General features: G+C 51.6%; 2 protein-coding genes across 5 annotated transcripts in view; one reads left to right on the top strand and one right to left on the bottom strand.

The window, feature by feature from the left end:
• Positions 1-17071, bottom strand: part of SUPT6H (SPT6 homolog, histone chaperone and transcription elongation factor) — a 40230-nt gene extending 23159 nt beyond the window's left edge. Inside the window, exons 1-13 of one of the 4 annotated variants that reach the window (XM_074974747.1) lie at positions 16923-17039; positions 9900-9993; positions 9127-9270; positions 7901-8059; positions 7623-7693; positions 6983-7178; positions 6189-6273; positions 5028-5301; positions 3607-3708; positions 2840-2956; positions 2158-2247; positions 1465-1607; positions 728-879 (exon numbers count right to left, since the gene is read on the bottom strand). In XM_074974747.1, the coding sequence (XP_074830848.1) occupies positions 728-879; positions 1465-1607; positions 2158-2247; positions 2840-2956; positions 3607-3708; positions 5028-5301; positions 6189-6273; positions 6983-7178; positions 7623-7693; positions 7901-8059; positions 9127-9232 (1495 nt within the window). In that variant the 5' untranslated portion in view covers positions 9233-9270; positions 9900-9993; positions 16923-17039. Of the gene's footprint in view, positions 1-727; positions 880-1464; positions 1608-2157; positions 2248-2839; positions 2957-3606; positions 3709-5027; positions 5302-6188; positions 6274-6982; positions 7179-7622; positions 7694-7900; positions 8060-9126; positions 9271-9899; positions 9994-16922 lie in introns of all 4 variants that reach the window. The other 3 variants (XM_074974748.1, XM_074974745.1, XM_074974744.1) reach the window with 3 other exon arrangements.
• Positions 17072-17156: 85 nt separating this feature from the next.
• On the top strand, positions 17157-20151 carry SDF2 (stromal cell derived factor 2). The gene is made up of 3 exons (XM_074974749.1): positions 17157-17342; positions 18583-18779; positions 19406-20151. Exons 1-3 carry the CDS (start codon positions 17177-17179, stop codon positions 19691-19693), a joined length of 651 nt encoding a protein of 216 aa, XP_074830850.1. The 5' UTR covers positions 17157-17176; the 3' UTR covers positions 19694-20151.
• The last annotated feature ends 2116 nt before the right edge of the window (positions 20152-22267 follow it).

Raw genomic sequence — 22267 nt, 5'->3', positions numbered from 1 at the left:
GCTATGGAACCTGACAGTAAGTTCAATTGTTCTCTGCTTCTACCATTTTAATTTTCAGTGTGCTGCAGAACTTTGTAATTGCCTGTAATTGCCTTATGAAAGGCAGTTCCCACATTCCTACAGTGTCAGGAGAAGCTGGCGGTCTTGGCAGCTAGTTGAGGGGCATGTGGGGTTTCTGGCACCTGAGAAGATGTAGGATGTCGCCTGGGATCATATTGGCTATGAATGGATTGGACTGATGGAGGGGCAGCTGAACAATGGCTGGTTTACAGAATTCCACAATGTGGCTGACCCAAAGCCACCCGCATCTTCAAATACTGGAGGTGGGGCCTGCTGGAATACAACTCCCAGCATTCAATGCTCTCGTTTGATCTGCCACGACCCTGAAACCTATAGCTGCCACAGGCTGCACATGCAGACTGAAGATGAGGGTGGCTGCAACTTGCTCCAGTCTAGGTTAATGAGCTGCAGAGCTCAGTCTCCTGGACAGTTGCAAAGGGCAGGGATCCCTAGAAAGACTTGTGACAGATCAAGAGCTCATTTCAGATGGAAGGGAGCAAGGGAGTGGGGCTCGGTGAATCATGTGCACACACGCCTGTGCAGGCATGTGCTTGGCTGAGGGAGGAGCACGCATGCTGCCTCTAAATGTCACACAATCGTTTTAAAGCAGCAGCTCCAGCTGCCCCAAGGTCACAAGAACAAAAAGCTGAACTCATTTGGGACAAACCTTCGGCCTCTTCACCATCCTCCCGCATTCGTTTATGCTTCTTTCGGCTGGCTTTGGCAGCATTCTGCATCTTGGGGATGTCTCGCCCGTAGTACAGCAAGAAATGGTTATACACATCCTTCAGCTCATCCATGGACTGCACGTCTTTCAGCCTACAGTGTGCAAAGGCAGCATGTCATTCCCGTGCGGCCCTGAGCTGGGACCCGTGCACAAGGAACCAGCTCTGTGGTGGATTAGTCTGGCAGAGGAAGAACTCTGGTTATTGCCCTCTGAATGCTTACAGGCAAGGAAGCTTCAGTCTGTTTCCCATCTCTCTGGCTTCACAGGGCAGCTCAAACAGAGAGACTGCAACAGACAGGCATTGTGCTGCTATGTGACCATTTCATACTGAAAAGGTGCTTGGTGCTGGGATGCGATGGCTATAAAGTAAAGCAAGGGACACCCTCGCACCAGAGTTCTTGCTGGCCTTTTCAGGAATTAGAAAGTGTTTACTTCTGCTGTTTGGGAGACTCCAGCAACATCATCCCTATAGTTTGCAGTGCTTGATGCCTCCCAAACAGCACATAAAAGCTGCCCTGAACTCACTTGTAGTTTCAGTGGGTTGTGTTCACCCCAGAGATAGCTGCATTTCAGGGTGGGGGGAAGCGATCCCGTTTTGGACAGCGCGCATACCAGTCTGTAAGCCACTTGGGGATGAAAGATGCTGTATAAGAACACAAAAGGTTATGGGACCATACCTCTCCATGTCAGTGGTATCAAGCGCCCTTATCCCATCAGCCAAAGGTTTGTCCGGATCAGCAGAGATTTGCTCGTACTGATAGGCCTGCATCTTCTCAAACAGACGGGTCAGGTTCTGCTTGCGGATTTTTAGCTGGGTCCACTGTAACACGGTAGCAGAAATAAGTGTCTGCGAACCCTTCTCTGGTTGGAACCCGCTGTTTGTGGCCCTGTCTCACTGCTACTTCCTCCCCTCCCGTCTCGCTGGCCAAGGCAGGTCCTGGCGCTACTGCTACTAGGACAATGTCTCCAATAGCTGAGCTCACATCCGGTAAGCGCGGCAAGCCTCATCTCGGAGACCTGCGTCCAGAGCAGGCTTTGGACAGAGCGCACCAGGAGGTCCTGGCTCACTGCTGCTGGAAGAGTCACGAGACCACAGACAAGTTTAGGAGAGAGAACAGGGCAATCCCTTCCTTCCCAGCTAGGTATTCCCCATTGCCAAATGGTAGCAGAACCCAAGAAAAGGGACGGCCTGGTCTCCAGTGTCAGGAAAATGGGCTGCAGCGTACCAACGTGGGGCTGGATAAACCTAGGAGACCTGGAGGTCAGAGACATGGCCTAACTGCTGATGAACTAACAATGGGTGGGGAGTGCAATGCTTCTGCTGAAGTCTCAGGCAAGCAGCATTCTAGAGCAAATCCCTTGCCCCTCACCTTTTCATCCCACTGCCAGACCCTCCAGAGGTCATTGATGTGCAGCTCCGGCTCTACATACTCCTTTCGGTAGAAGGCGATGAATGGGACCTAGGTGAGAAATGAGACCCATCAGTGCCCCCCTCAAGGACAGACCCACTACTGGCAGTCAGGAGTGCGGAGAAATGCAGTTACCCCAGATGGTGGGGAGGAAAAGCTTCCGGGACTGCAGCACACAAGGGCTGTCAGGAGCTGCCCCTTCCTGCCTTGCTATGGCAGCGTATTTAGCCCAACCCCAATGTGCGGGACTCTGACAGCCCCAGGCATTGCCCTCCATCTCCACTCCCACAAAAGTAAACCAAAGGGGCTCTCAGTCTTTAGGTAGCAGTGCAGGTGACAGTCTGGGCTGAGGTGAGTGTGGATTACAGATTACAGCCCCTGGAGTTCAAGTCACCATTTACCCCTTCATCCCGCCTCTTAACTACAGAATCCTCATCCAGCCTTCCCCTGCAGATGCTCTGGCTCCTGCAAGGCCAGGTGCGCTCAAAGCAAGTCGCCCGGTGCTGTCCCCGCCCGTGCTGGCCCACGTGAACGCTTTCCATTGGCCCCAGTACATTGGCAGCCGTTGCATTAATCCTTCACATTCCAAGGCAAAACTAGCTTAGACCCTTGCTCCCAACCCTTCTGCAGAATTGTGAGCTACCTCAAAGTGCTGATTCCTCATGAAATTCAGGGCTTCTTTAATCTTCTGTATGGTGCTGGGCCCCTTGCGGCTGAAGCTGCTACTGGCCTGGCCCCGGTCCAAGTAATCAGAACTTTCCTGAAAGAGGGAATATCATGTCTAGCGCTTCCCACAGCCCCCTCCCCAGGATGCTGAGCGGGGCGGCCTTGTCAATGGGGAGACAAGCCCAGCCAAAGGGAACATGATGTCCCCAATTAACAGATACTGGTTTGAGAGCCCAAAGCATCATTCTAGCCCTGAAAAAAGAAAAGGAGGACTTGTGGCACCTTAGAGACTAACCAATTTATTTGAGCATGAGCTTTCGTGAGCTACAGCTCAAGTGCAGTTCGGATGAAGCATCTGATGGAGGTGACTGAGAGCTGATGATTAATAATACTCACTATACCCACAGCACTGCTCCAAGAGCTTTATGAACTACAATGCCTCAGGGCGCCCTGAGCAAGGCATCACCACCTTCAATTCACAGAGGGACACTGAGCCCGTTGCAAAAGTGACCTGCCCAACGCCAGAGAGAATCAGTGGCAGAGCAAAAACAATTCCGGTGTCCTATCCCTCATCCTCTTCCAGTTTCACCACTAGATAGGTAAGGAACCCAGGCATCAAGGGTCCCAGTAAATTAGGTACCACCTCACTCCAAGAAGAGTCCAGGAAGTTTCCCCAAGCAAAGCATGCTGGAGAGTTAGAACAGTAGTCACCTCAGACCCGGGGTCCAAGGAGAAGCCTGTTACCTGCAGCGAGATGGTAGGTGTGGCAAAGGCATTCCTGTAGATCCAGTCAGCTTCTTCCTCCAATTCATCATCTTCAGCACTCTTCACAGGGATGGAGCGCAGCTGTGTGGGAAGGCAGGGTGAAGAGAGGGCCATGTATCACCTGTGGCTTGCATTACACATCGGTTCTGAGGGGCCCACAACCATTCCTTTCATTCCACACATGCCTGGATGGTCTCAAAAATGCCTGCACCCTAGGGGCTCTCTTGACAGCAGCTTTTCAAAGCATGCATATTTGGACTCCGGGACCTACCTGTGCCCAGCTTCATGCTAGGTCACCACCAGCTCGCTCTTTTGGGAATCACTGGCAGAAAATTCTGCAAGCGGTGCACTAGTGTCACTGCCAGTCAAACCAGAGGCTCCTAAACCACTTGTGCCATGGCCTCTTCTATTCCAATCACTCTGTACCCCGTGGGTCTAGCCCTCTTCAAAGTCACCGGCCACGTTAGCGCTATCCCTGCAGTAGCCGCACAGATGACAAAGCGCCAGTGACCGTGCCATCAGATTCTTGTCTCTCTCAGCTCCGATGAGCATTTAATCTCCCCCACCTCGTCCACCTGTAATATGACCGTGTAGCAGGGCACGACAAGCCTGGCTAGGCCCCATGACTCTTCCCCCAAGAAGAACGTGGCACTCCCATGTGCAGGGCCCACTGATTTGAAGAAAAAACAACCAATTCAAATTAAATATTTAAAAGAAAAAGGTCCCTCGCGGCTTCAGGCGTTTCATTGCCAGGAGGGTGGGTACAAGTGTCTGCCAAAGGTTCAGGGATGCAGACACCCGGGGGTGGGGGAGGGCAGAGAACTTTGAATGTTCCAAGGGGGTCAGGGCTTTGGGCAATGGGATGAAATTAAAAGAGGGAAAATTGAGTCTGGCTCTCAAGAAAATTCCTGAGTGCGAGATATGTCAGGCTATGGAACACTCACTGCTGGACGTAGCGAAAGCGCCAACGGCTAGGGTCATTGAAGAGGAGGTTATATTAAGCACTAGAAAATGTCTTGTGGGAAATGTCCTGCATTAGTTAGGCTCGGGTACAGACAAGTCTGGAAAGTCCTAGCTCTCTCTCTCTCTCTCTCTCCCCTTTTTAATCTCCATTCTCATGAGGAAGAGCCATAATGGATGGGATCCAGCACCAGGGACATCTGGGTGTAGCTGGCTGGCAGCTGGGGAACTGTACTTCACACCACACGGGCAACACAGGCATCCAGTGGCCAAGGAAAAACCCACTGCAGCTCCCATCCTGCCTTTTCAGCACCAGCACACAGGGATAAGGGAACAAGGATCGGATCCCACAGTCAGGCCACACCCCCAAAGAGCTGCACTACGGGCCATCAGCTCTCCCTGGTGGCCAGGAGGCCCTCTCAGCAGCATGGAACCCTCACCTGGAACCTCTCTGGCATGTCGGTCACGCGGATCTCATTGTCCTGGTCTGTCAGGTGACTGCTCTCCAGCTCACTGGGCTCGTACATCTCAAAGATGCTACGTCGACTGATGCGCTTCTTGGCAGTCTTTTTGGGTCGGACACGGATCTCCCCTTCAGCCTCCTCATCCTCGTACTCATATTCCTCCTCCAGCTCCTCATCATACTCATTGTACTTCTCAAATTCATCATAGTCAAAGTCCACGCCGAAGATCTCCTGAGCCTCTTGCAAAGCACTGGAGGAGAGACAAAACTTCATTAACCCCCAAGTTACCTGAAAACCCTTCTCGCTGGGTGAGCATACCATGGCACCTGTGCTCACGGTTCACAGCGTCTAGTCGAGCATGGCAGGGAATGGGTTGGATATGTACATAGCTCATGAAGCTTCACTCACAGCACATGCTGCTTTGTGCGGAAAGAAGAGGTATCTAATCAATTCCAATTAACTTGCTCCCAAGATCGTTAGAAGGGAGACCTTGTCCCCTCCCAGGAAAAGCATGGGCACTATAGAACTGCCCTGTGATGGCCAGGGCCCAATGACAGGGACTTCTCATTTACCAGAGGAGTTTCCCCCAAATGCCCTTTTCAGGAAGCAGGGAAATAAACCGGGTGGAACTATAACAAGTCTGCCCAGAGCAGTGGAAGCTAGCACTTTCTCCAGACCAGCTAAACAACTGGTACTCTCAGCAGCACTATCCCTGAGAGAGGAGCCTTCAGGCCCAGAATGACTGCCGTGCTCTCAGAGGGAACTGGGAAAGTGACAGGTAGAGGGAGTGCCTCGCCCCAGCACTGGGTGACGTGAGTAGGAATGGCACTCCCGAGGTTCCAGTTCGGACAGGAGGATGCAGATAAGGGATGGGCCTGGCTCAGGGAGGCAAGGGGATGCCTCTGCTAAAGGACTGGTCAGCGTCCCTGCAAAAAAGGGGAAAATCTTCTGCAAGGGAGGGGAGATTTGGCACTTCACAAAGTCACTCCTGCTCTAGGCCCTGGATTTCATCTTAGCTTGGTTTCCCTAGGAGGGTCCCAATGTGATGACATGGGGACAGGGAGGAATAGGCCAGACTGCCGTTGTGAGGGCTGAGGAAACTGAGCAGCCTCCCCACAAACCTCTGCTTCTACTTACGCATCCGTGTAGCCAGGGAGCTTCTTCCGCCACTTTGGCTTCTTCAGAGGTTGCCCATCATCATCCACAATGAAGTCGTCGATGTCTGGACACAGAACGGAGTTTAGGCTATGCAGAGCTCTGACAGCGCGTACGCAGGCAGCCACGGAGACAAGCCTCTGCTACAGGTTTCAGCTATTGTTGGGTGCTAACCTAGCCAAGCCACCCATACCATACAGGTGCCTGCCGGGGAAGTTCTAACCCCTCGAGCTACAGGGATCAGCCAGCGCTAAGCCCACACTCCCAAAGACGAAGAGAGCTTTGCAAGGCAAAGCCACCACAGCCAAAGAAAGCCTCACTGGGGGACATCAGTCACTGGGTTAAATGGAAGGAATACTTGCAGTCCATCCCCTCCCGCTGGCCAGTGATGTTGGGCTGCTGCCTAAGGGAGGACTTCCGGCAGCAGCGGGGCCTACTGGCTCAGAAGTTGTGCGATCAAATGCCCAGAGACAGGTACTCTGCTCCCTTCATTTGAAGCTGTCACTACCACCATTCTGGGGGCAAGTGAGGCCAGAAGAACAGCAACTCTAAACAACTCTCTTCCCTAGCCACAGCCTGGCCACACCTGTACCCCCCATGGCTGTACACTTGGTTTGGGAGGTGGGTGGAGAGCACAAACAGCAGCAAGTTCACTCCCACCCTGGAAGCAATCAGTTCCTCCACCCAAACACGGGGCACAGACAAAGCCTCCATACGCACAAGGCCTGAAGTGCAGGGAGTGAAAGCACTTGAAGCAATAGGCCACTGATGCCTACCAGATTCATCTTCCTCATCCTCTTCCTCTTCTTCTGGGGGAGCTATGGGAGCATCGACAGCCTCGCCCCCCTCTTCCCCTTCTCCATCCTGGAAGATTTCTTCAGCAATGGCTTCCTTCTCATGTTCCTCCTTCCCATAATCCTCCTCTTCATCATCCTCATCATCTGACATTTTTCGCACACGCCTGAATTTTTGCTACAAGAGTGAAGTAATCATAAGGTCCTTGTCATCACAGACCACATAAATGCAGCATGTTCTCTACCAGAGCCCTCCCCACCCTTCCGAACACTCCCTACCCCACGGCAACGTGTCCCAACCATAGGGGGCACCAGCACACCAGTGCCTTCCATCATGCGTGCAGGACCTCCCCGGGCCTGGTCAAAGCCCTGCCTATCACTCTGAGGGCCACAACTCTACCTTCCCAACATCCCCGCACTCACCCTCGGGCTGGGAGAACTGAAGGCCTGGCCTCCATGGCTGTCCTTGACTTCCACGCTGCAGAAGTGCTCATACAGCAATGCACACAACACACCCATGCTGGGCTCAACTTTCCAGCCCCACCTTCCCCCTCTTACTTACTAACCCAAGTCCAGATCCCAGCTCACCATGCAAAATATTGGCATGAAAAAAAGAACTCACTCTTTTGACTTTGACACCCAAATTCTCTTCAATGAGGTCAAAATCGTCATCCTCCAGACGGTCGTCGAAAGCTGGCAGGAGAGAGCAGGGACAGGTTAACTCCCCATTACTGGTCAGTGCACAGCACAGAGATTGAGCTAACCCCATTATTGCTCAGGCATCAGACCCTGGGAGGACAAGGAGAAGCCCGTTCCCCACTCCGCAGCTCCAGCAGGACATGTGTGTTTGTATGTACTGCACCACACTGCCTGCTGCAGAGCCAAGCTTACACAACTTACTGCGTTTTCTCTTTTTGTGGCCAACATCGTCCTCCGAATCGCCAGAGTCGCTTGCTTCTTCCTCCTCCTCCTCTTCCTCATCATCATCATCATTAATGAATCCCTTTAGGTTCCCCTGCTCATCTTGATCATCAAGATTCTCCTCCTCCTCTTCTTCATCTGAAATGGGCAGTAATACAAGTTTTAGAGGGGCTCAGGACACCTCACCCAGACTATTCTAGGTTATTTGCAATGAGCTCCTCTCTCAGCTTATCCATGGGGGTCGGGGGCGTGTCAGAATTAAACACTTTCAACCCGCACTCAAAGCAGACTCCTGCCCAAGTCAAAAGCCCAGCATTTCAACAGCCTTACTGGGCTGTCTGCATTGAGAACAGAATTACAAGCAGGTCTCATTACTGAAACAATTTTGTGGCACTGAAGTGAATATTAGTCTCCAGTGAGCAGCTGGGTTACCCTAGCTGACTGCCTCTAGCTCTGTCCGTCTGAACCATGGAGGCAGGCTGCAATGAGCAGAAGGCCAGAGATTCTGGAACCCCCGCTCTTCCCCCTCAAACAAAGCTCAAGTTCATGGACCTTCCCAGCTGGCTCCAAGGCCTGCTCACTGGAGCTCTCTCTGAAGAGGGAATGGAGGGGCTGCGTGTGTGTCTGGGGAATTCCTTTGCTTTATTGGGTAGCATCAGGTGGTTCTAGATGTTGATGGCAGGTGATTTGGTACTTGGGAACAGAAAATACGCTTCCAAGTGCTTTGAGGAAGAAAAGCACTACAACATTGTATGGGACTGTCTAGAGCCTGCCCTCCTATGCTCATTATGCCATGGCTTTGTCAGGTGTTCCCCACAGATATAGGATGCTAAACAGAATAACTAGGGATCAAATCCTTTAAACAAAAAAGCACTGAGGGCTTATTTACACGGGGAAATTTACCGACAGAACTATAGCAGCATAACGCCGCACGTGGCCGCTCTTACTACAGACTACTGGTAGTTCTCTCCATGGAGACAAGATTTCCCAGTCAGCACAGGACACACTTGTGTGTGTCTGTTTCTCAGGAGAGTGCTGCCTTATATGGCCTGGTGGCAGGATATAGTTCACACCACAACCCTCCGCCCCGCAGTGATGAGAAGGAACCTTGCTACGCACTGAAACATGGAAGAGCCGCCATGACTGCTCAGGGCATGCTGAGAGCGCTGAAGCAGATGAGCGTGATGACAGACAAGCAAACTCACCATCTTCCTCTTCCACAAATTTCTTGTTTACTCTCGGAACAACCTCCCCATCATCGTTGTATTCCTCCTCCGACTCCTCAGCCTCGCTCTCTACAAAATCAGACATGGCTCTGGCTTCTCACACCCCGCTCCACAGAGAACTACCTGGCAAACATGAAATCCCACTTACAACCAGCCAAGGAAGCAAAAAACAATGTACTCCGAGGAGTCACAAATACAGGGAGAGAGTTAAGGCAACAGGATTTCAAACCATTTATGAAGCCCCCTGAATTACCCATAATCCATCCTGCATGAATGCACCAGTTGCCAAGGACTGTGCAAATCAGACAGCAGCCCAGAGCTTCTAGAGGCTTTTAACCTGGTCTGAGTGAGCAGCCAAATCACAGGAGCGACCATCATTACAGAGCTGAGCTCCTGTCGCATCCAGAAAAGCAGCACCACTTGATCGCTGCCCAGAAACCTATGAGGTATACAACCTCAACTAAAGTTTTAACAGGATTAAACGTCACACTTGGCTAATGAAATAAAAGCTAGAGAAGCCTGATAGGGTATATTGCTGACTGGCTGCTTACCAGCCTGGACAAACAAGGCAGCACATTGTTCACAGAGCTCCAGGAGCCAAAGATGGCAAACTTACTACAGGAGAGGGCCTCAGAGGACAGAATGCACTAGGAGCCTGGATGTGACAAAGTGTGACAGTTACACAGCATCACAATAACCCTGCTCTGGTTTAGATTGTTTACGGATTGCCAGAGAACAGTAAAAGGACTCACTGGTAGGATCGAAATGAAGGCACTAGACGAGGACTTTTAAGGTTTGTTTCCAGGATCCAGACCCTTTGACTGCCACTGCATTAGAATGTGGCTTCTGGAAGCAAAGGGAGAGTCAAGGTCAGCACAAGGACAAACCACATGTCCATAGTGCTGGTTTGGATTTACTATTTTTGTTTCCTTTGAACTTGGGGCTTTACAACTCACCATCGTTCCCAATTGACTCACTGCTTCACAAAGTTACACTGAGACAACAGAACGATTTGATAATTCTTCCAGCTAGCACCCTGGTGTGGAGGCAGACCAGACACTGCCTCTGGAGATGGACTGAGAAGGGTTAGATGAAGAGGAAGATCTAAAGCACTAATCTCCAAACTCAGTGTTGAAAGAGATACGATGCATACATGTAAAAAACTATGAGAAGCAGAATTCCATGGCCCCCTAGGGAACGATACCTGGACAAACGAATTCCAGAATGCTCACAAAGCACCACCACCCTCCTGCCCAATGATAGCCAGTGGAAGGGAATCACACACAAGACAATCTGACTTTGTTGGCTTGGGATATGGGCAAATCACATCCCCATCTAGCTGCTGGGGCTGCCCCCAAGTCTAGCCATTCCGATTGCACCAACATGGCTGCTTACAGCAAATCTTGGGCCTTCTCCTCGATAAGACCACGACCTAGGCTATCCCTGGAGGTCCTACCCAAACCGTCACACATATTAAAAGCTGCAAGGAAATGCATCAGCCTATGTCTCACAAAAGGAAATCTCACAACAGAGATACGGTAAAGACAAGACATGACATTAAAGAGATGAGCAGCTCACCGCTCAGATTCTACAATCCCAAAGCTATCTGGGGACTCCTGGGCTCGAGCCAGCACTCCCTCTACAACATACTAGAGATGGACAAATAGCAACTGCCCCGGGCTAGAATGACATCACTCCACCTCCTGGCCAGTCATCAGCCTGTCACTCATATACCGATACTTGTACAGAATATCTCCTCCCCAGCATCTGTATTTCTAGCAATGACACACAGAAAATCCCTACGATATCTGCTTGAGCTGCTCTCCCAGATGGTAAGGCCACAAACATCTAAATATGCCTTTGTACATGGCTATCGAACCAACTACCTCAGGTGGACTGTGTAACACTATAATACAGCCGTATCATGTATCATTACATTACCGGCATCCCTACTTCTGCATGTAGGTGTGTATCAACCAACCACAAACAGTTCTCCGGAGTACCTGCTCGTAAGTGCCCTTTGAAATACAAACAATTACAAAAACAAGCAACAGCAGGCCGAACGGCTTTTACACATTTAAGTTTCTAAGTAGAACAGCCTCACTCCCTCTGCCCAGAACTGACCCTTTTAAGACAGCTGCAAAGATGGCAGAATTGCCCCCCTCAACTCTGCAGCATGCCACAACCTTCTGTCTGTTCTAACTTTTCATTCTGAGCCCAAACTTCTCACTGCATGTTCCAGCAGCTTCCACATACATCATCACCTTGTGCACATTTCCATTCAAGTTTGTCTAGTGAGCAGAAGCACTACAACTGAGAAATAGCAGCTCATTTCCTGGATGCACTCTTGCACCCAGTTCCAAAATAGCCACTCATTTAGAGATATTTGGCCATTTCCAGCTCCAGCATCATCCACTCTAAAAACAGTGTGAATGGCAGTAAGCAGAGATTAATTAGCATGGGAACTAGAACTGAGCATGGCTATTGCCATGGAGATGTGGAATCAGATATACACTAATACAGCATCCTCCACTCTGCCTTGAGTATGGAAATTCATTCAAACTAGTACTGAAATCCCACTGGATGCCATGTCAAATGGCAAGCCGGAGTGTGCTGGAGACTGGGTGGCACAGAGTTGCCTGTCACTGGGGAATGTTGAAATACTAGAGAATCCTGGGGAAATGTGCAAAACTGCGTCTAATCTGACATAGGGACAGGCCTCTAGGCCCCACAATTACATTTGTGGACACTCCTGAGGCTAATTATCTTCCGCTCACAGCACTGGAAACCCATGACCAGGATGATATCATACACTTGGTAAAGGTAACAGGAATGCAGCAAGCTAACTGAGTACAGAAATACTGGGCTAGTGTTTGTGGAGGTGTGTGACTAAACCTAATCATTTATTTAAAGTCACTGTTTGTGGTGTACCAGTAATCTGCTGGATGCATGAGTCTTGAGATTGAAGTTACTCTAATACCATAGCGAGACATCAATATGACCTTCCTTAGCACTGAATACAGGTTAATTCTTCCTGTCTTATTTTAGCAAATGCATTTGGTTACTTTAACACCCTGCCTAGGCAGTTTGTGAATATCCGTTATGTCACTTCTTACTGAGGGTTTGAAACAGCACTTTGCAGCACTGTGAAGTTAGACAGCTGGTGATGGAAAATGCCAGTCCCCTGCCTTGAGACCCACATAGAACCCACCCTTCTCTCATCATAAAGCAACACAAGGCTGGGCCGGGGGCATTCATATTCTGCTCAGATCAAGGCCACCCTGACAACTTTCCAGAACCCACAAGTTGCCCTTAACTGGAATAAAACAAAGCAGATAGCAGCTACCCTTGCCTTTAATGCAGAGATTATGGGTCTTGCTAACTAAGATCAGGCCATTCAGCTCAAGCCAGATCATCACATGCTGTGGGTTACATCTCTGTTTAGGTGAAGAAAGCCAGGATATCCAATAAGACCTGTGTGAATCGCTTTGGCCATTGCTGCTTTCAGCACTGAAACACCTGTACAAGACCAGCCACTAATGCAATCGACCCAGCAATCTCCTAGTTGCTTAACAAAACACACATGGACATAAGTGCTGTGGCAGACACAGCTCTGCAAATACTGTACACAAATGTTTCTGCAGAAGTTAACCCATGGACAAAAACATACCAATATTGTGACTAGTGAGTCACTGCAGAGAGTCAGAATGTTACAGGCACAGATATCAGCACACTGGCATTTTCTCTCACTTCACAGTGCCTTGTTCTGGGAGAGCAAAGCAGCAGAGGCGAGAGGTCCCAGGGAACATCTCAGCTACGCCTCCTCTGCCTGGAGGATGGGGGCTGTGGCGTGGGGGACAGGAGAGAAGTGGGGGACGGGACATGACAGCATAACCTTCGGTATTTGCATAGCTAAGATGATGTCTCCTTCCGCAAAAAGACGACACTCCTCTTGGCCAGAAGCCACTCCATTACAGAAACAGCTTCAGAATATAAATATTGCTGGAGAAGAGAGAAAAAGCCAATCTAGGCTTCAGGAAAGAAAAATAATGCCAGAGTATACGGTGGGGGCATACACCACTCAGACTCACAAGGAAGAGATAAAAAGAAAAAAGAAAAGGAGTACCTGTGGCACCTTAGAGACTAACCAATTTATTTGAGCATAAGCTTTCGTGAGCTACAGCTCACTTCATCGGATGCGTTCAGTGGAAGAGGTATGCCTTAGTCATTGTATTTAAACAGCTACCAGAAAAGGGCATGTGTGTATGTGCAGCTCCACAAGATGGCGCTAAAGAGAGGCCCTAGTATCAAAAGGGTTGAGAAATCCTGGACTAGCTGATCACAATGGTCACTTCTGGCCTTAAACCCTAAGAAAGCATCACACTGAAGCACCATGGCGCACCCAGACCAGCACCTTGGACAAAAATATCCTTCAAGGGCAATTAACTGCAGGGCAATGCTCAAAATCAAACAAGATTTATTTAAATTGGAATCAGAGCGGTAGCCGTGTTAGTCTGTGTCAGCAAAAACAACGAAAGTTTATGCCCAAAGGTATTTGTTAGTCTCCAAGGTGCCACAAGTCCTCCTCATTGTTTTTAAATTGGAATGTGGATCTCTACCTGTTATTCCCACCCTGTGTCTATTGTGACTATAAGCAGCTCCGTGCAGGGATCATATCTCAGCGGGTGTGTAGAGTGCCTACCACTATGGGGCCTGCAGGCACTACCCAAACACCAGTACCGATTTATAGTTTAGCTTTTGCAATTCTTGGTCTTTATTACAAAATCTAAATGACCCTGTCACCACTCCATCCTCCATACATTTAATCCACAGATTGCAATGCCAGGAAATCCAAGAATGAGATCACAAATACCACTCTGCCACTCAGGCTGGCTCTAGCCTGTGGAAACACCACAATATTATTCCAACAAAATGTAGTGACAGCAGAAATTTCATCCTGATAGTCAACTGGCAGTTGCCTATAACCCACTACAGGCAACTGCCAGGCCAAACTCCATCTAAGTGTCTCCTGCTTCAAATCACCTTATCAGGTTAAAAAATAAAAGGCACTTCTCCTAAGGGAGCTTATGATTTTCAGAGTCGGTCAGTAGTTCAAATAGATATTTTTTCATCAACATATCTGAACTGAAAAGATGTAATTATTTAAATTACACAGATCCCTATTAACACTGACCTAGTAAATTCATATTGCCACACGAGTATAATCTTATTCATAACTCCCAGCTCACATTCTAATTCCACTTTATTTAAATGCAAAGACTCCAGGGGCCAGGGGGCCTCAGACTTCTACCCAGCAACAACACAAATACCACTTTAGAAGTTTAGGCCACAGTCCCCAGCACATATTATCCAAATATGAACAGTGACTCTGACTTCCAGTGTGAGGTGGCCAGAAATATCCCCTTTTTCTGTTATTTTTCTTTCTATGAATCATGTACAGCATACCTAGCTGCTATGTGTCCCCCCTGTATGGATCCCCTGGCTCTCCTCCACTTCTGCCTATTCCCCAGGATTGATTACCTTCAAAGGACTCATTTGTTTGACCAAACTCATAGTGTTATTTGGATATTTATGTTGTTCAGACTCCATAAACAGTAACCTTACACTGTAAAATGTGCTTGATCCTAATACAAGACTGCCATTTCCCCATTGCAATACCATATTCCTTGTTTCTCTAAGATACTAATATTGGGGGATTGGTCCTTTTCCAAAAACAAGCTATCACACATCTGGCTGCTAGTAGTACCTGTATTATCGATCGGTCCTTCCAAGTCACTGACAACCTTTGGACTATTACCTAATGGTACCACTGTGGGTTCTGAGGGTAGCCAAATTTTGGTTATTTGTTATAATGAGTGGAATTTTTAATGTTTTTTGAGAACTAGCTATTTGTAACTACAAATATCCAAGCAACAGAATATGAAGGAAACACTTAGCAGTGCTCAGCAACTCAGGGTATTATTTGGGGATCCATCCACACCAATGGTGGTACCTTACTGCGCAGTGATTAAGTACCATGGGATCTTTTGGGATGAAAGGTGTACAGAGAGGTCGCATGAAGCTCCTGCAGGGGAGAGTGCAAAGGTCTCCGCAGCAAGTTTTAAACACCTAGAGTCTCTGGAACCAAAGGTTCAAATCAGAACAAGCGCAACTCAACTCTGTATCCTTCCAAAGATAAGGTCAGTAACACAGGGTTAATCTGTTGGTCCCTTAGGGTAATGCCTTAAAACAGTGGCTCTCAACCTTTCCAGACTACTGTATCCCTTTCAGGAGTCTGATTTGTCTTGCGTATCCCCAAGTTTCACCTCACTTAAAAACTACTTGCTTACAAAATCAGACAAAAAACATAAAAAAGTCTCACAGCCACACTATTACTGAAAAATGGCTGAGTTTCTCGTTTTTACCATATCGCTATAAAATAAATCAATTGGAATATAACTATTGTAGTTACACTTCAGCGTACAGTATATAGAGCAGTATAGACAAATCGTCGTCTGTATGAAATTTTTGTTTGTACTGAGTTTGCTAGTGCTTTCTACGTAGCCTGTTGTTAACCTTGGCAAATATCTAGATGAGTTGATGTACCCCCGGAAGACCTTTGAGTACGCTGGTTGAGAACCACTGCCTTAAAAGACAGAACCTCTCTGCTAATGTTCAAGACCACAAGGCCCTTTTTGTAAGGGGAGGGGTTTGTCCCCGAGTTGCTGTTTCCCGTTCCCTTTTGGGCCGGGTGACATCCATCCACAGCAATGCTGATACCCTACTGCGCAGTGATGAAGTGCCCTGGCATCCTTTGGAATGAAAGGTGGACAGAGAGGTCGCATGAAGCTGATGCAGAAGCCCTCATTGCTGCTTACAGCCATGACTCAGATTTTGTTGCCCAGTACCTGGAAAACAGGTTCTCTCAGCTCCATGTGCAGCAGGCGGAGAAGCATGCAGGCCTCTAACCCAGGGAAAGGTGAGTCACCACTGCAACTCCGGGTGCCTTTTCATTTCCCCACCAAACACCCCAATACACCCCAGCGTTTCCGCCCCGGGCGAGGAGCTGCTGCAGTCCCGTCTTTGCAGCATTCCCAGGGCTACCGGTGTGTGGTGGCCATTCGTACAGAGACCCAACGCTGCTGACGGCCACATGCGGGCTGTGGGAACAGGGGCGCCGAGGAGGGTGACGGGGCGCACGGGGGAGCGTGCTGAGGTGGGGGGAGGGGGCAGCAGAGATTGTGGAAAGACGGGACAGTGAGGAGGGAAGAGCGGGGAGGGGAGGGCCCACAGGGCAACTGTGATGGGGGCGGTGGGAGGGGACAGCGGCGGCGGGGGGGGGCGATAGGAAAGGGAAGAGGGCGGCGCGATAGGAAAGGGAAGAGGGCGGCGCGATAGGAAAGGGAAGAGGGCGGCGGCGGCGGGGGGGGCGATAGGAAAGCGGGGGGGCATGGGGCGGCGGGGGGGCGGCGGGGGGGGCGATAGGAAAGCGGGGGGGCGATAGGAAAGGGAAGAGGGCGGCGGCGGGGGGGGCGATAGGAAAGCGGGGGGGCAGCGGGGGGGGCGATAGGAAAGCGGGGGGGGGCATGGGGCGGCGGGGGGGCGATAGGAAAGCGGGGGGGGCATGGGGCGGCGGCCCAGGAGGACCCTCCCCACCGCCCGCCGCTGCCCCGCCGCGCAGAGACGCCCGCGAGCGACGGGGGCCCGGCCCCCAGGCCAGAGGCCCGGCCAGCACCCCCACGCCCGGCCTCGGGAGGGCCGGCGCCCGGACTTACCCGCCGGGCTCCGAGACTCTCGCCACCGCCGCTCAGGGCCGAAAGGAAAATGGAGGCCGCCGCTGCGGCGGAGATAGGTGGGAGCAGAAGAGCCGCGACCTCCGGGCGCTCAGAGCGTCACTCTGAATGTTTCCGCTTCCGGCCCACAGGCGCACTTCCTGCCTCTCTAGGCGCGGAGAGTGCAGGGGAACGACAGGCTCCGAGGCACTGCTCTATGGTTCCGCTTGGGTGGGTTTCCGGTTCCGCTAGAGAGGATGCGGCGGTGGCGAGTCCCGGGGCCCCGGCTCCTGATGCTGGTGGTGGGCTTGGGCGCGGCGGCGGGCTCCGAGCCCGGCCTGGTCACCTGCGGCTCCGTAGTGAAGCTGCTCAACGTCCGCCACAACGTCCGGCTCCACTCGCACGACGTGCGCTACGGATCCGGTAACGGGCCGGCCGGGCCGGGCCCCCACCCGGAATCCCCTCTCCCCGGTCCCCTGGCCTGGCTCCCGCCCCCGGGAACCCCGCCGCCCCCAGCCCCAATCGCCTGGCCTGGCTCCCGCCCCCGGGAACCCCGCCCCCCCAGCCCCAATCGCCTGGCCTGGCTCCCGCCCCCGGGAACCCCCGCCCCCCCCCAGCCCCAATCGCCTGGCCTGGCTCCCGCCCCCGGGAACCCCCGCCCCCCCCCAGCCCCAATCGCCTGGCCTGGCTCCCGCCCCCGGGAACCCCCGCCCCCCCCCAGCCCCAATCGCCTGGCCTGGCTCCCGCCCCCGGGAACCCCCGCCCCCCCCCAGCCCCAATCGCCTGGCTTGGCTTCCGCCCACCCCAACCCTGGTCACCTGGCTTGGCTCCCACACCTGGACTGGGACCTGCCTCCATGGACTGAAGCGCTTTCTCGCCTGTTCTCTTCTCATCCCTTCCTTATTGCTACATATTGTCCCGAGCTTGGTCTGGAACTGAGTCCCTTGCCTGGTCTCCCATCCCAGAAATCTATAGTTTTGGTACAGAATCTGTTCTCCCCCATCCACCCTGTGACAACATCTGCATCTGTGGCGGGCTTCTGGGAGCCTTGTGACCCCCCAAAGTTCTTTTGAAGGCTGGGTATGTTGTCTCCTCTGGTGCAACCTGGGGTCCCTGCCCGCCTTGTACTCTGGCTGCATGTGGGCAGTGTGTGTGGCTCCCAAAAGCCTTTGGAAGGAAGGTACTCCTGTTCCTGGTTTGCATGCTGCTCTACAGCATGCTCGCTGGATCGGTGCGTAGCGATCGATCTATCGCGTCTTGTCTAGACACGATAAATCGATCCCTGAACGCACTCCCCATCGACTCCGGCGGCACTCCAGCTCCTGAGAGGCGGAAGCGGAGTCGACGGGGGAGCGGCAGCCATCGACTCGCTGCCGTCCTCACGGCCAGGTAAGTCGACCTACGATACGCAACTTCAGCTACGCGAATAGCATACCTGAGGTCGGCGTATCTTAGGTCGACCACCCCCATGTAGACCAGGGCTTTAAGGGACCCAGCAGGTCAAAATATTTTGTTGAACTAAAACTGCCTGATGGGCAAATTCCTGGTCCTGGTCTTGGTCCTGGTCTGTCTGCAGCCTTCTTGTGGTGATTCTTGCCTTCTGCAGTAGTTAAGAATTTGTGGGCGGGTTGCACACTCTCTGACTTCTTTTCTGTTCACGCAGGTAGCGGGCAGCAGTCAGTGACGGGCGTCTCTGCTGTGGACGACAGTAACAGTTACTGGAGGGTTCGGGGAAAGACATCCACGGTCTGCGAGAGGGGGACTCCTGTGAAATGTGGGCAGTCCATCCGGCTGACCCACATCAACACAGGGCGAAACCTGCACAGCCATCACTTCACATCGCCTCTCTCAGGGAACCAGGTAATCCCTGGAGTTAGAGTTGTGTGGCGACAGCTGCGGGAATGGCTCCCACTTATTTCCCTTCTCTGTGGGGAGGTCTATGGTATTGCATCAGCCTTGGCAGACTTTTCTGCTCACTGAGTGGTCAGTACTTCATTGAGGGGGTTGGACAGGATAAATCTTGACCTGTCTGCTTGAGAACTGGGCTTTTGCTTCCCTGAGACAGTGACACTGGCTACCCTGTTCTGTGCGCCTGAGAGAGGAGAAAGGTGTTGTGTGAATGACTGCAGCAGGGAGAGACTTGTCTATAAGTCACTGCCAAGAAAAGGCAAGTCCTTGCAGGTCCCTGCCCCCTTTTCCAGTGGGAAGCTGTTCTCTGTGTGAGTCCTGCAAATCTGACACGATGTGATTCCTCAGGAGAAGGGGGACATGGAGGTATGCTCCTTAATTCTGATCCAAAGGCCCAAATCCCTGCTCAGTGCTCATGATTGCTCATGATTGGAGGTTTCATCTTCAGGCTAATATATAACCTGTACCAAGAATATAATCATTCCATGTTCTAGCTCTTCTCTGTGCGGCTCACTCTGTCTCCCCGGGAAGTTTTCAAAGGCCCATTTAAATGGTGTTTCCTTCTGCTGCTCTTGCAGGAAGTCAGCGCGTTTGGGGAGGATGGCGAGGGAGACTACCTGGATGACTGGACTGTTCTGTGCAGTGGGACCTACTGGGTGCAGGATGGCGAGGTACGGTTCAAGCACTCATCTACTGACATGCTCCTGTCTGTGACTGGGGAGCAGTATGGGCGACCTATCCATGGCCAAAAGGAAGTCCATGGCATGTCCTACTCCAACCAGAACAACAACTGGAAGGTGATGGAGGGGATCTTCATGAAACCCAGTGAGTTGTTGAAGACTGACTCCTATCATGCTGAGCTTTGATGGACTGCGCTGGGGCTCCTCAATACCTCTACCACACAGTGTTCAGCTCCTGAAGGAACCAGTCTGTCTCTAAATTCTTCTGGAGAGAGACTATTCCTGCACTGGTTGGCACAGGCCAAGGACCAGAGCCCTTGGCCTCCTGGTTATTCCTTGTGTGTCTAATTCTCTGTATTATTTAGGGCTCTGTCTCTTGCAGGGTCCTACTGCGGTTGGTTTTCTCCCCGCAGTGGGGCTAAGAGAAACTCTCCCTCCACAGGAAAAGCAGGAAGGGACTTTTAATGATTTGTGTTTATCATCTTGTACTGAGTCTGTTCTCAATGTAACGACCCTGAGCGTCTACCACATTGACATCCTGCTGCCCCTGTAAACTCCATATTGCTGACATTCAGGCACAGATGTGCCTTGGGGGAGAGAGCTGCTGACTAGGACTGGGCTCATAAAAGAATTCAATTGTCAAAGAGTGGGTGATACTTTATCTTGTTCCCATTCATATTTGCTTACCGACTGAATTACTCCAACAGGCGTGGAAATCAGCAGCACCTCCCAGGGGGTGGGCAAGTGTCACCACACCCCCACTGATAAGACACATCCATGTCGCCGCACCCCCACTGATAAGTGGTACAGATTAAAAAATAACGGATCAGCCAGCAAACTAATAGCACTTGGGAACTAAAAAAGCCCCAGACCACTTGTGTCATCATCTGAGCACCAGCAGAGGCGTGGCCAGCTGTTGCTGGCAAGAGCCAGGGTACAAGATGAGGAGAATGACAGTTAGTTGGGTTTAAACCAGTAAATAGCAATTGTCTGTTCTGCCTGCTCATCCAAAAGGGAATGAAAATGTTCTGTTGATAATCCCAGGTAGGAGAGTGTAACTGTCTCGTGCAGGCGTGGCCACGGCTCCCATGTCTGAACACAGGGACGGAGGGTGTCCGGGGCTGCTTGTCTCTGAAGGCTTAAGGGGGGGAGACTCCCGACAGCTTCTGGGATTCCAAAGTCTGACCATGTCTTCCTCAGGGCTTTCCAGCCTGTACAGGTCAGAGGCAGCTCAGCACCAGTTGGGGAGGGGCTGTTGTGTTGCCCAGGCAGAGCCCGCGCTGCCACCAATGCCCAGGCCCCCACAATGGCAAGCCATTGGGTAGATGAGCTATGCCTAGGTGATCCACAGCCCATGCTGCAGAGGAAGGTGAAAACCGCTGTCAGTCTGACCTGGGGGAAATTCCTTCTCCACCTCAGATCCGTTCCCTTGTCTCTAAAGAATTCTTGCTTCTGGTGAACCACTGGGTGGGCTTGTCCCAGCTGGAGCTGAGGGCGAGCCAGTGCGTGGGTTTGTGCTGAAGTCTTGCCACTGCCGAAGGACCTGGTGTGCGGGGGAAGAATTCTCTGTCCTGAACTAGCCTTTCCCCTTTCCCTAGGGGACGGACACTCACATTGCTGCAGGCTTGGGTGGGGCTTGGTTTCTGCTTTTTCAAGCAGGCTCCCTCTGGCTTCTGCCTGTGCATGAGTAGAGGGCCGGCCCAGGGAGCTGCAGAGATGTACGAAAATAAAAGAACTGCTTTGGCCATGACCCTGTAACTCCCCACAGCATCACCCACCCTTTCAGGTGGGAGGTGGGGGACTCGGATACCCCAGGGAAGTGTGCCTCAAATGGACAGGCACATCCTTAATTAAAACAGTCCAGCTCTATTGCTGTCAGTTGCATTTTGGGGTGACTTTGGATAAACAGCTCCTGAGTTGCTGGTTCAGATGCTGCCTGGAGCAGTAGAAACGGCAAGGTATTCCCTTTGGATGGTGATTTCTTGGCTTGTGTGTAGTCTCAGAGCAGTTCCTAATGCATGGGTGTCCACAGAATAAATCCACCTCCTCCAGTTTGAACTGACTTCTCAGGGCAATCCCTGCAGAGGCCCAGAGGTGAGTGAGGCAGGGACACTGACCAACCCTCCTACCCCACCAATGCTTCCTCCAGCAAAGGGCCGAGGCTGGTGGGGTGGTGGCAGTGCATGGAAGGGGAATTGCCCTGCTGTTCCCTAGCCTGTTCTTGTAGAAATGAATGGAAGCCGCCTGGCTGCAGGGCTGTTGATCCCTCCCCTTTCACCAGCCACTCAATTCACTAAGCCATGCCCCAAGCCTGGCTGTGGGGCTGGAGTTCTTGGGTGGGAGAAGTGCAGGCTGCTGCCACCTGCTGTATTATTCTTTGTCCTTTCTAGCCCCAGGCCCTCCTGTCATTTCTCCAAGAAGCATTAGTTTGTGTTGGCTCCCCTGCACCCTGCCTCCATTAACAAGCAGCTGTGATTTCATCAGGGAAAGGAGAGATGGGAAGGTTGGGGGCAGGATGCTGCTCTAACCCCTCTTGCTTCAGTTACACAGAGTGCTGCAGACCACTTCCCTGGAGCTTTTCAAGCCGCTTCTATAGTGTGGAAAGCACTGTTTGCGAACAGTTCTTCACCGAGTCCTCAAAGGCTGCTGTTGATGTTCCCAGGGCATTACCACTGTCCCATCCTGTTAGCAGGGTATTGCTCACTTGGTCCTGCCTGCACTGTAAACTCAGTTGGCATTCTGAACTATTCTGATGCAGAA

The sequence above is a fragment of the Natator depressus genome, chromosome 17 (assembly GCF_965152275.1).
Source record: "Natator depressus isolate rNatDep1 chromosome 17, rNatDep2.hap1, whole genome shotgun sequence".
NCBI lineage: Eukaryota > Metazoa > Chordata > Testudines > Cheloniidae > Natator > Natator depressus.
Note: the sequence above shows the minus strand (reverse complement) of the source record. Positions and strands in the feature narration are given on the sequence as shown.

Coding starts and splice junctions, on each gene's coding strand:
- SDF2 (XM_074974749.1), top strand. CDS start 17,177: ATGCGGCGGTGGCGAGTCCCGGGGCCCCGGCTCCTGATGCTGGTGGTG. Junction 17,343..18,582: donor CGACGTGCGCTACGGATCCG/GTAACGGGCCGG, acceptor CTGTTCACGCAG/GTAGCGGGCAGCAGTCAGTG. Junction 18,780..19,405: donor CGCCTCTCTCAGGGAACCAG/GTAATCCCTGGA, acceptor CTGCTCTTGCAG/GAAGTCAGCGCGTTTGGGGA.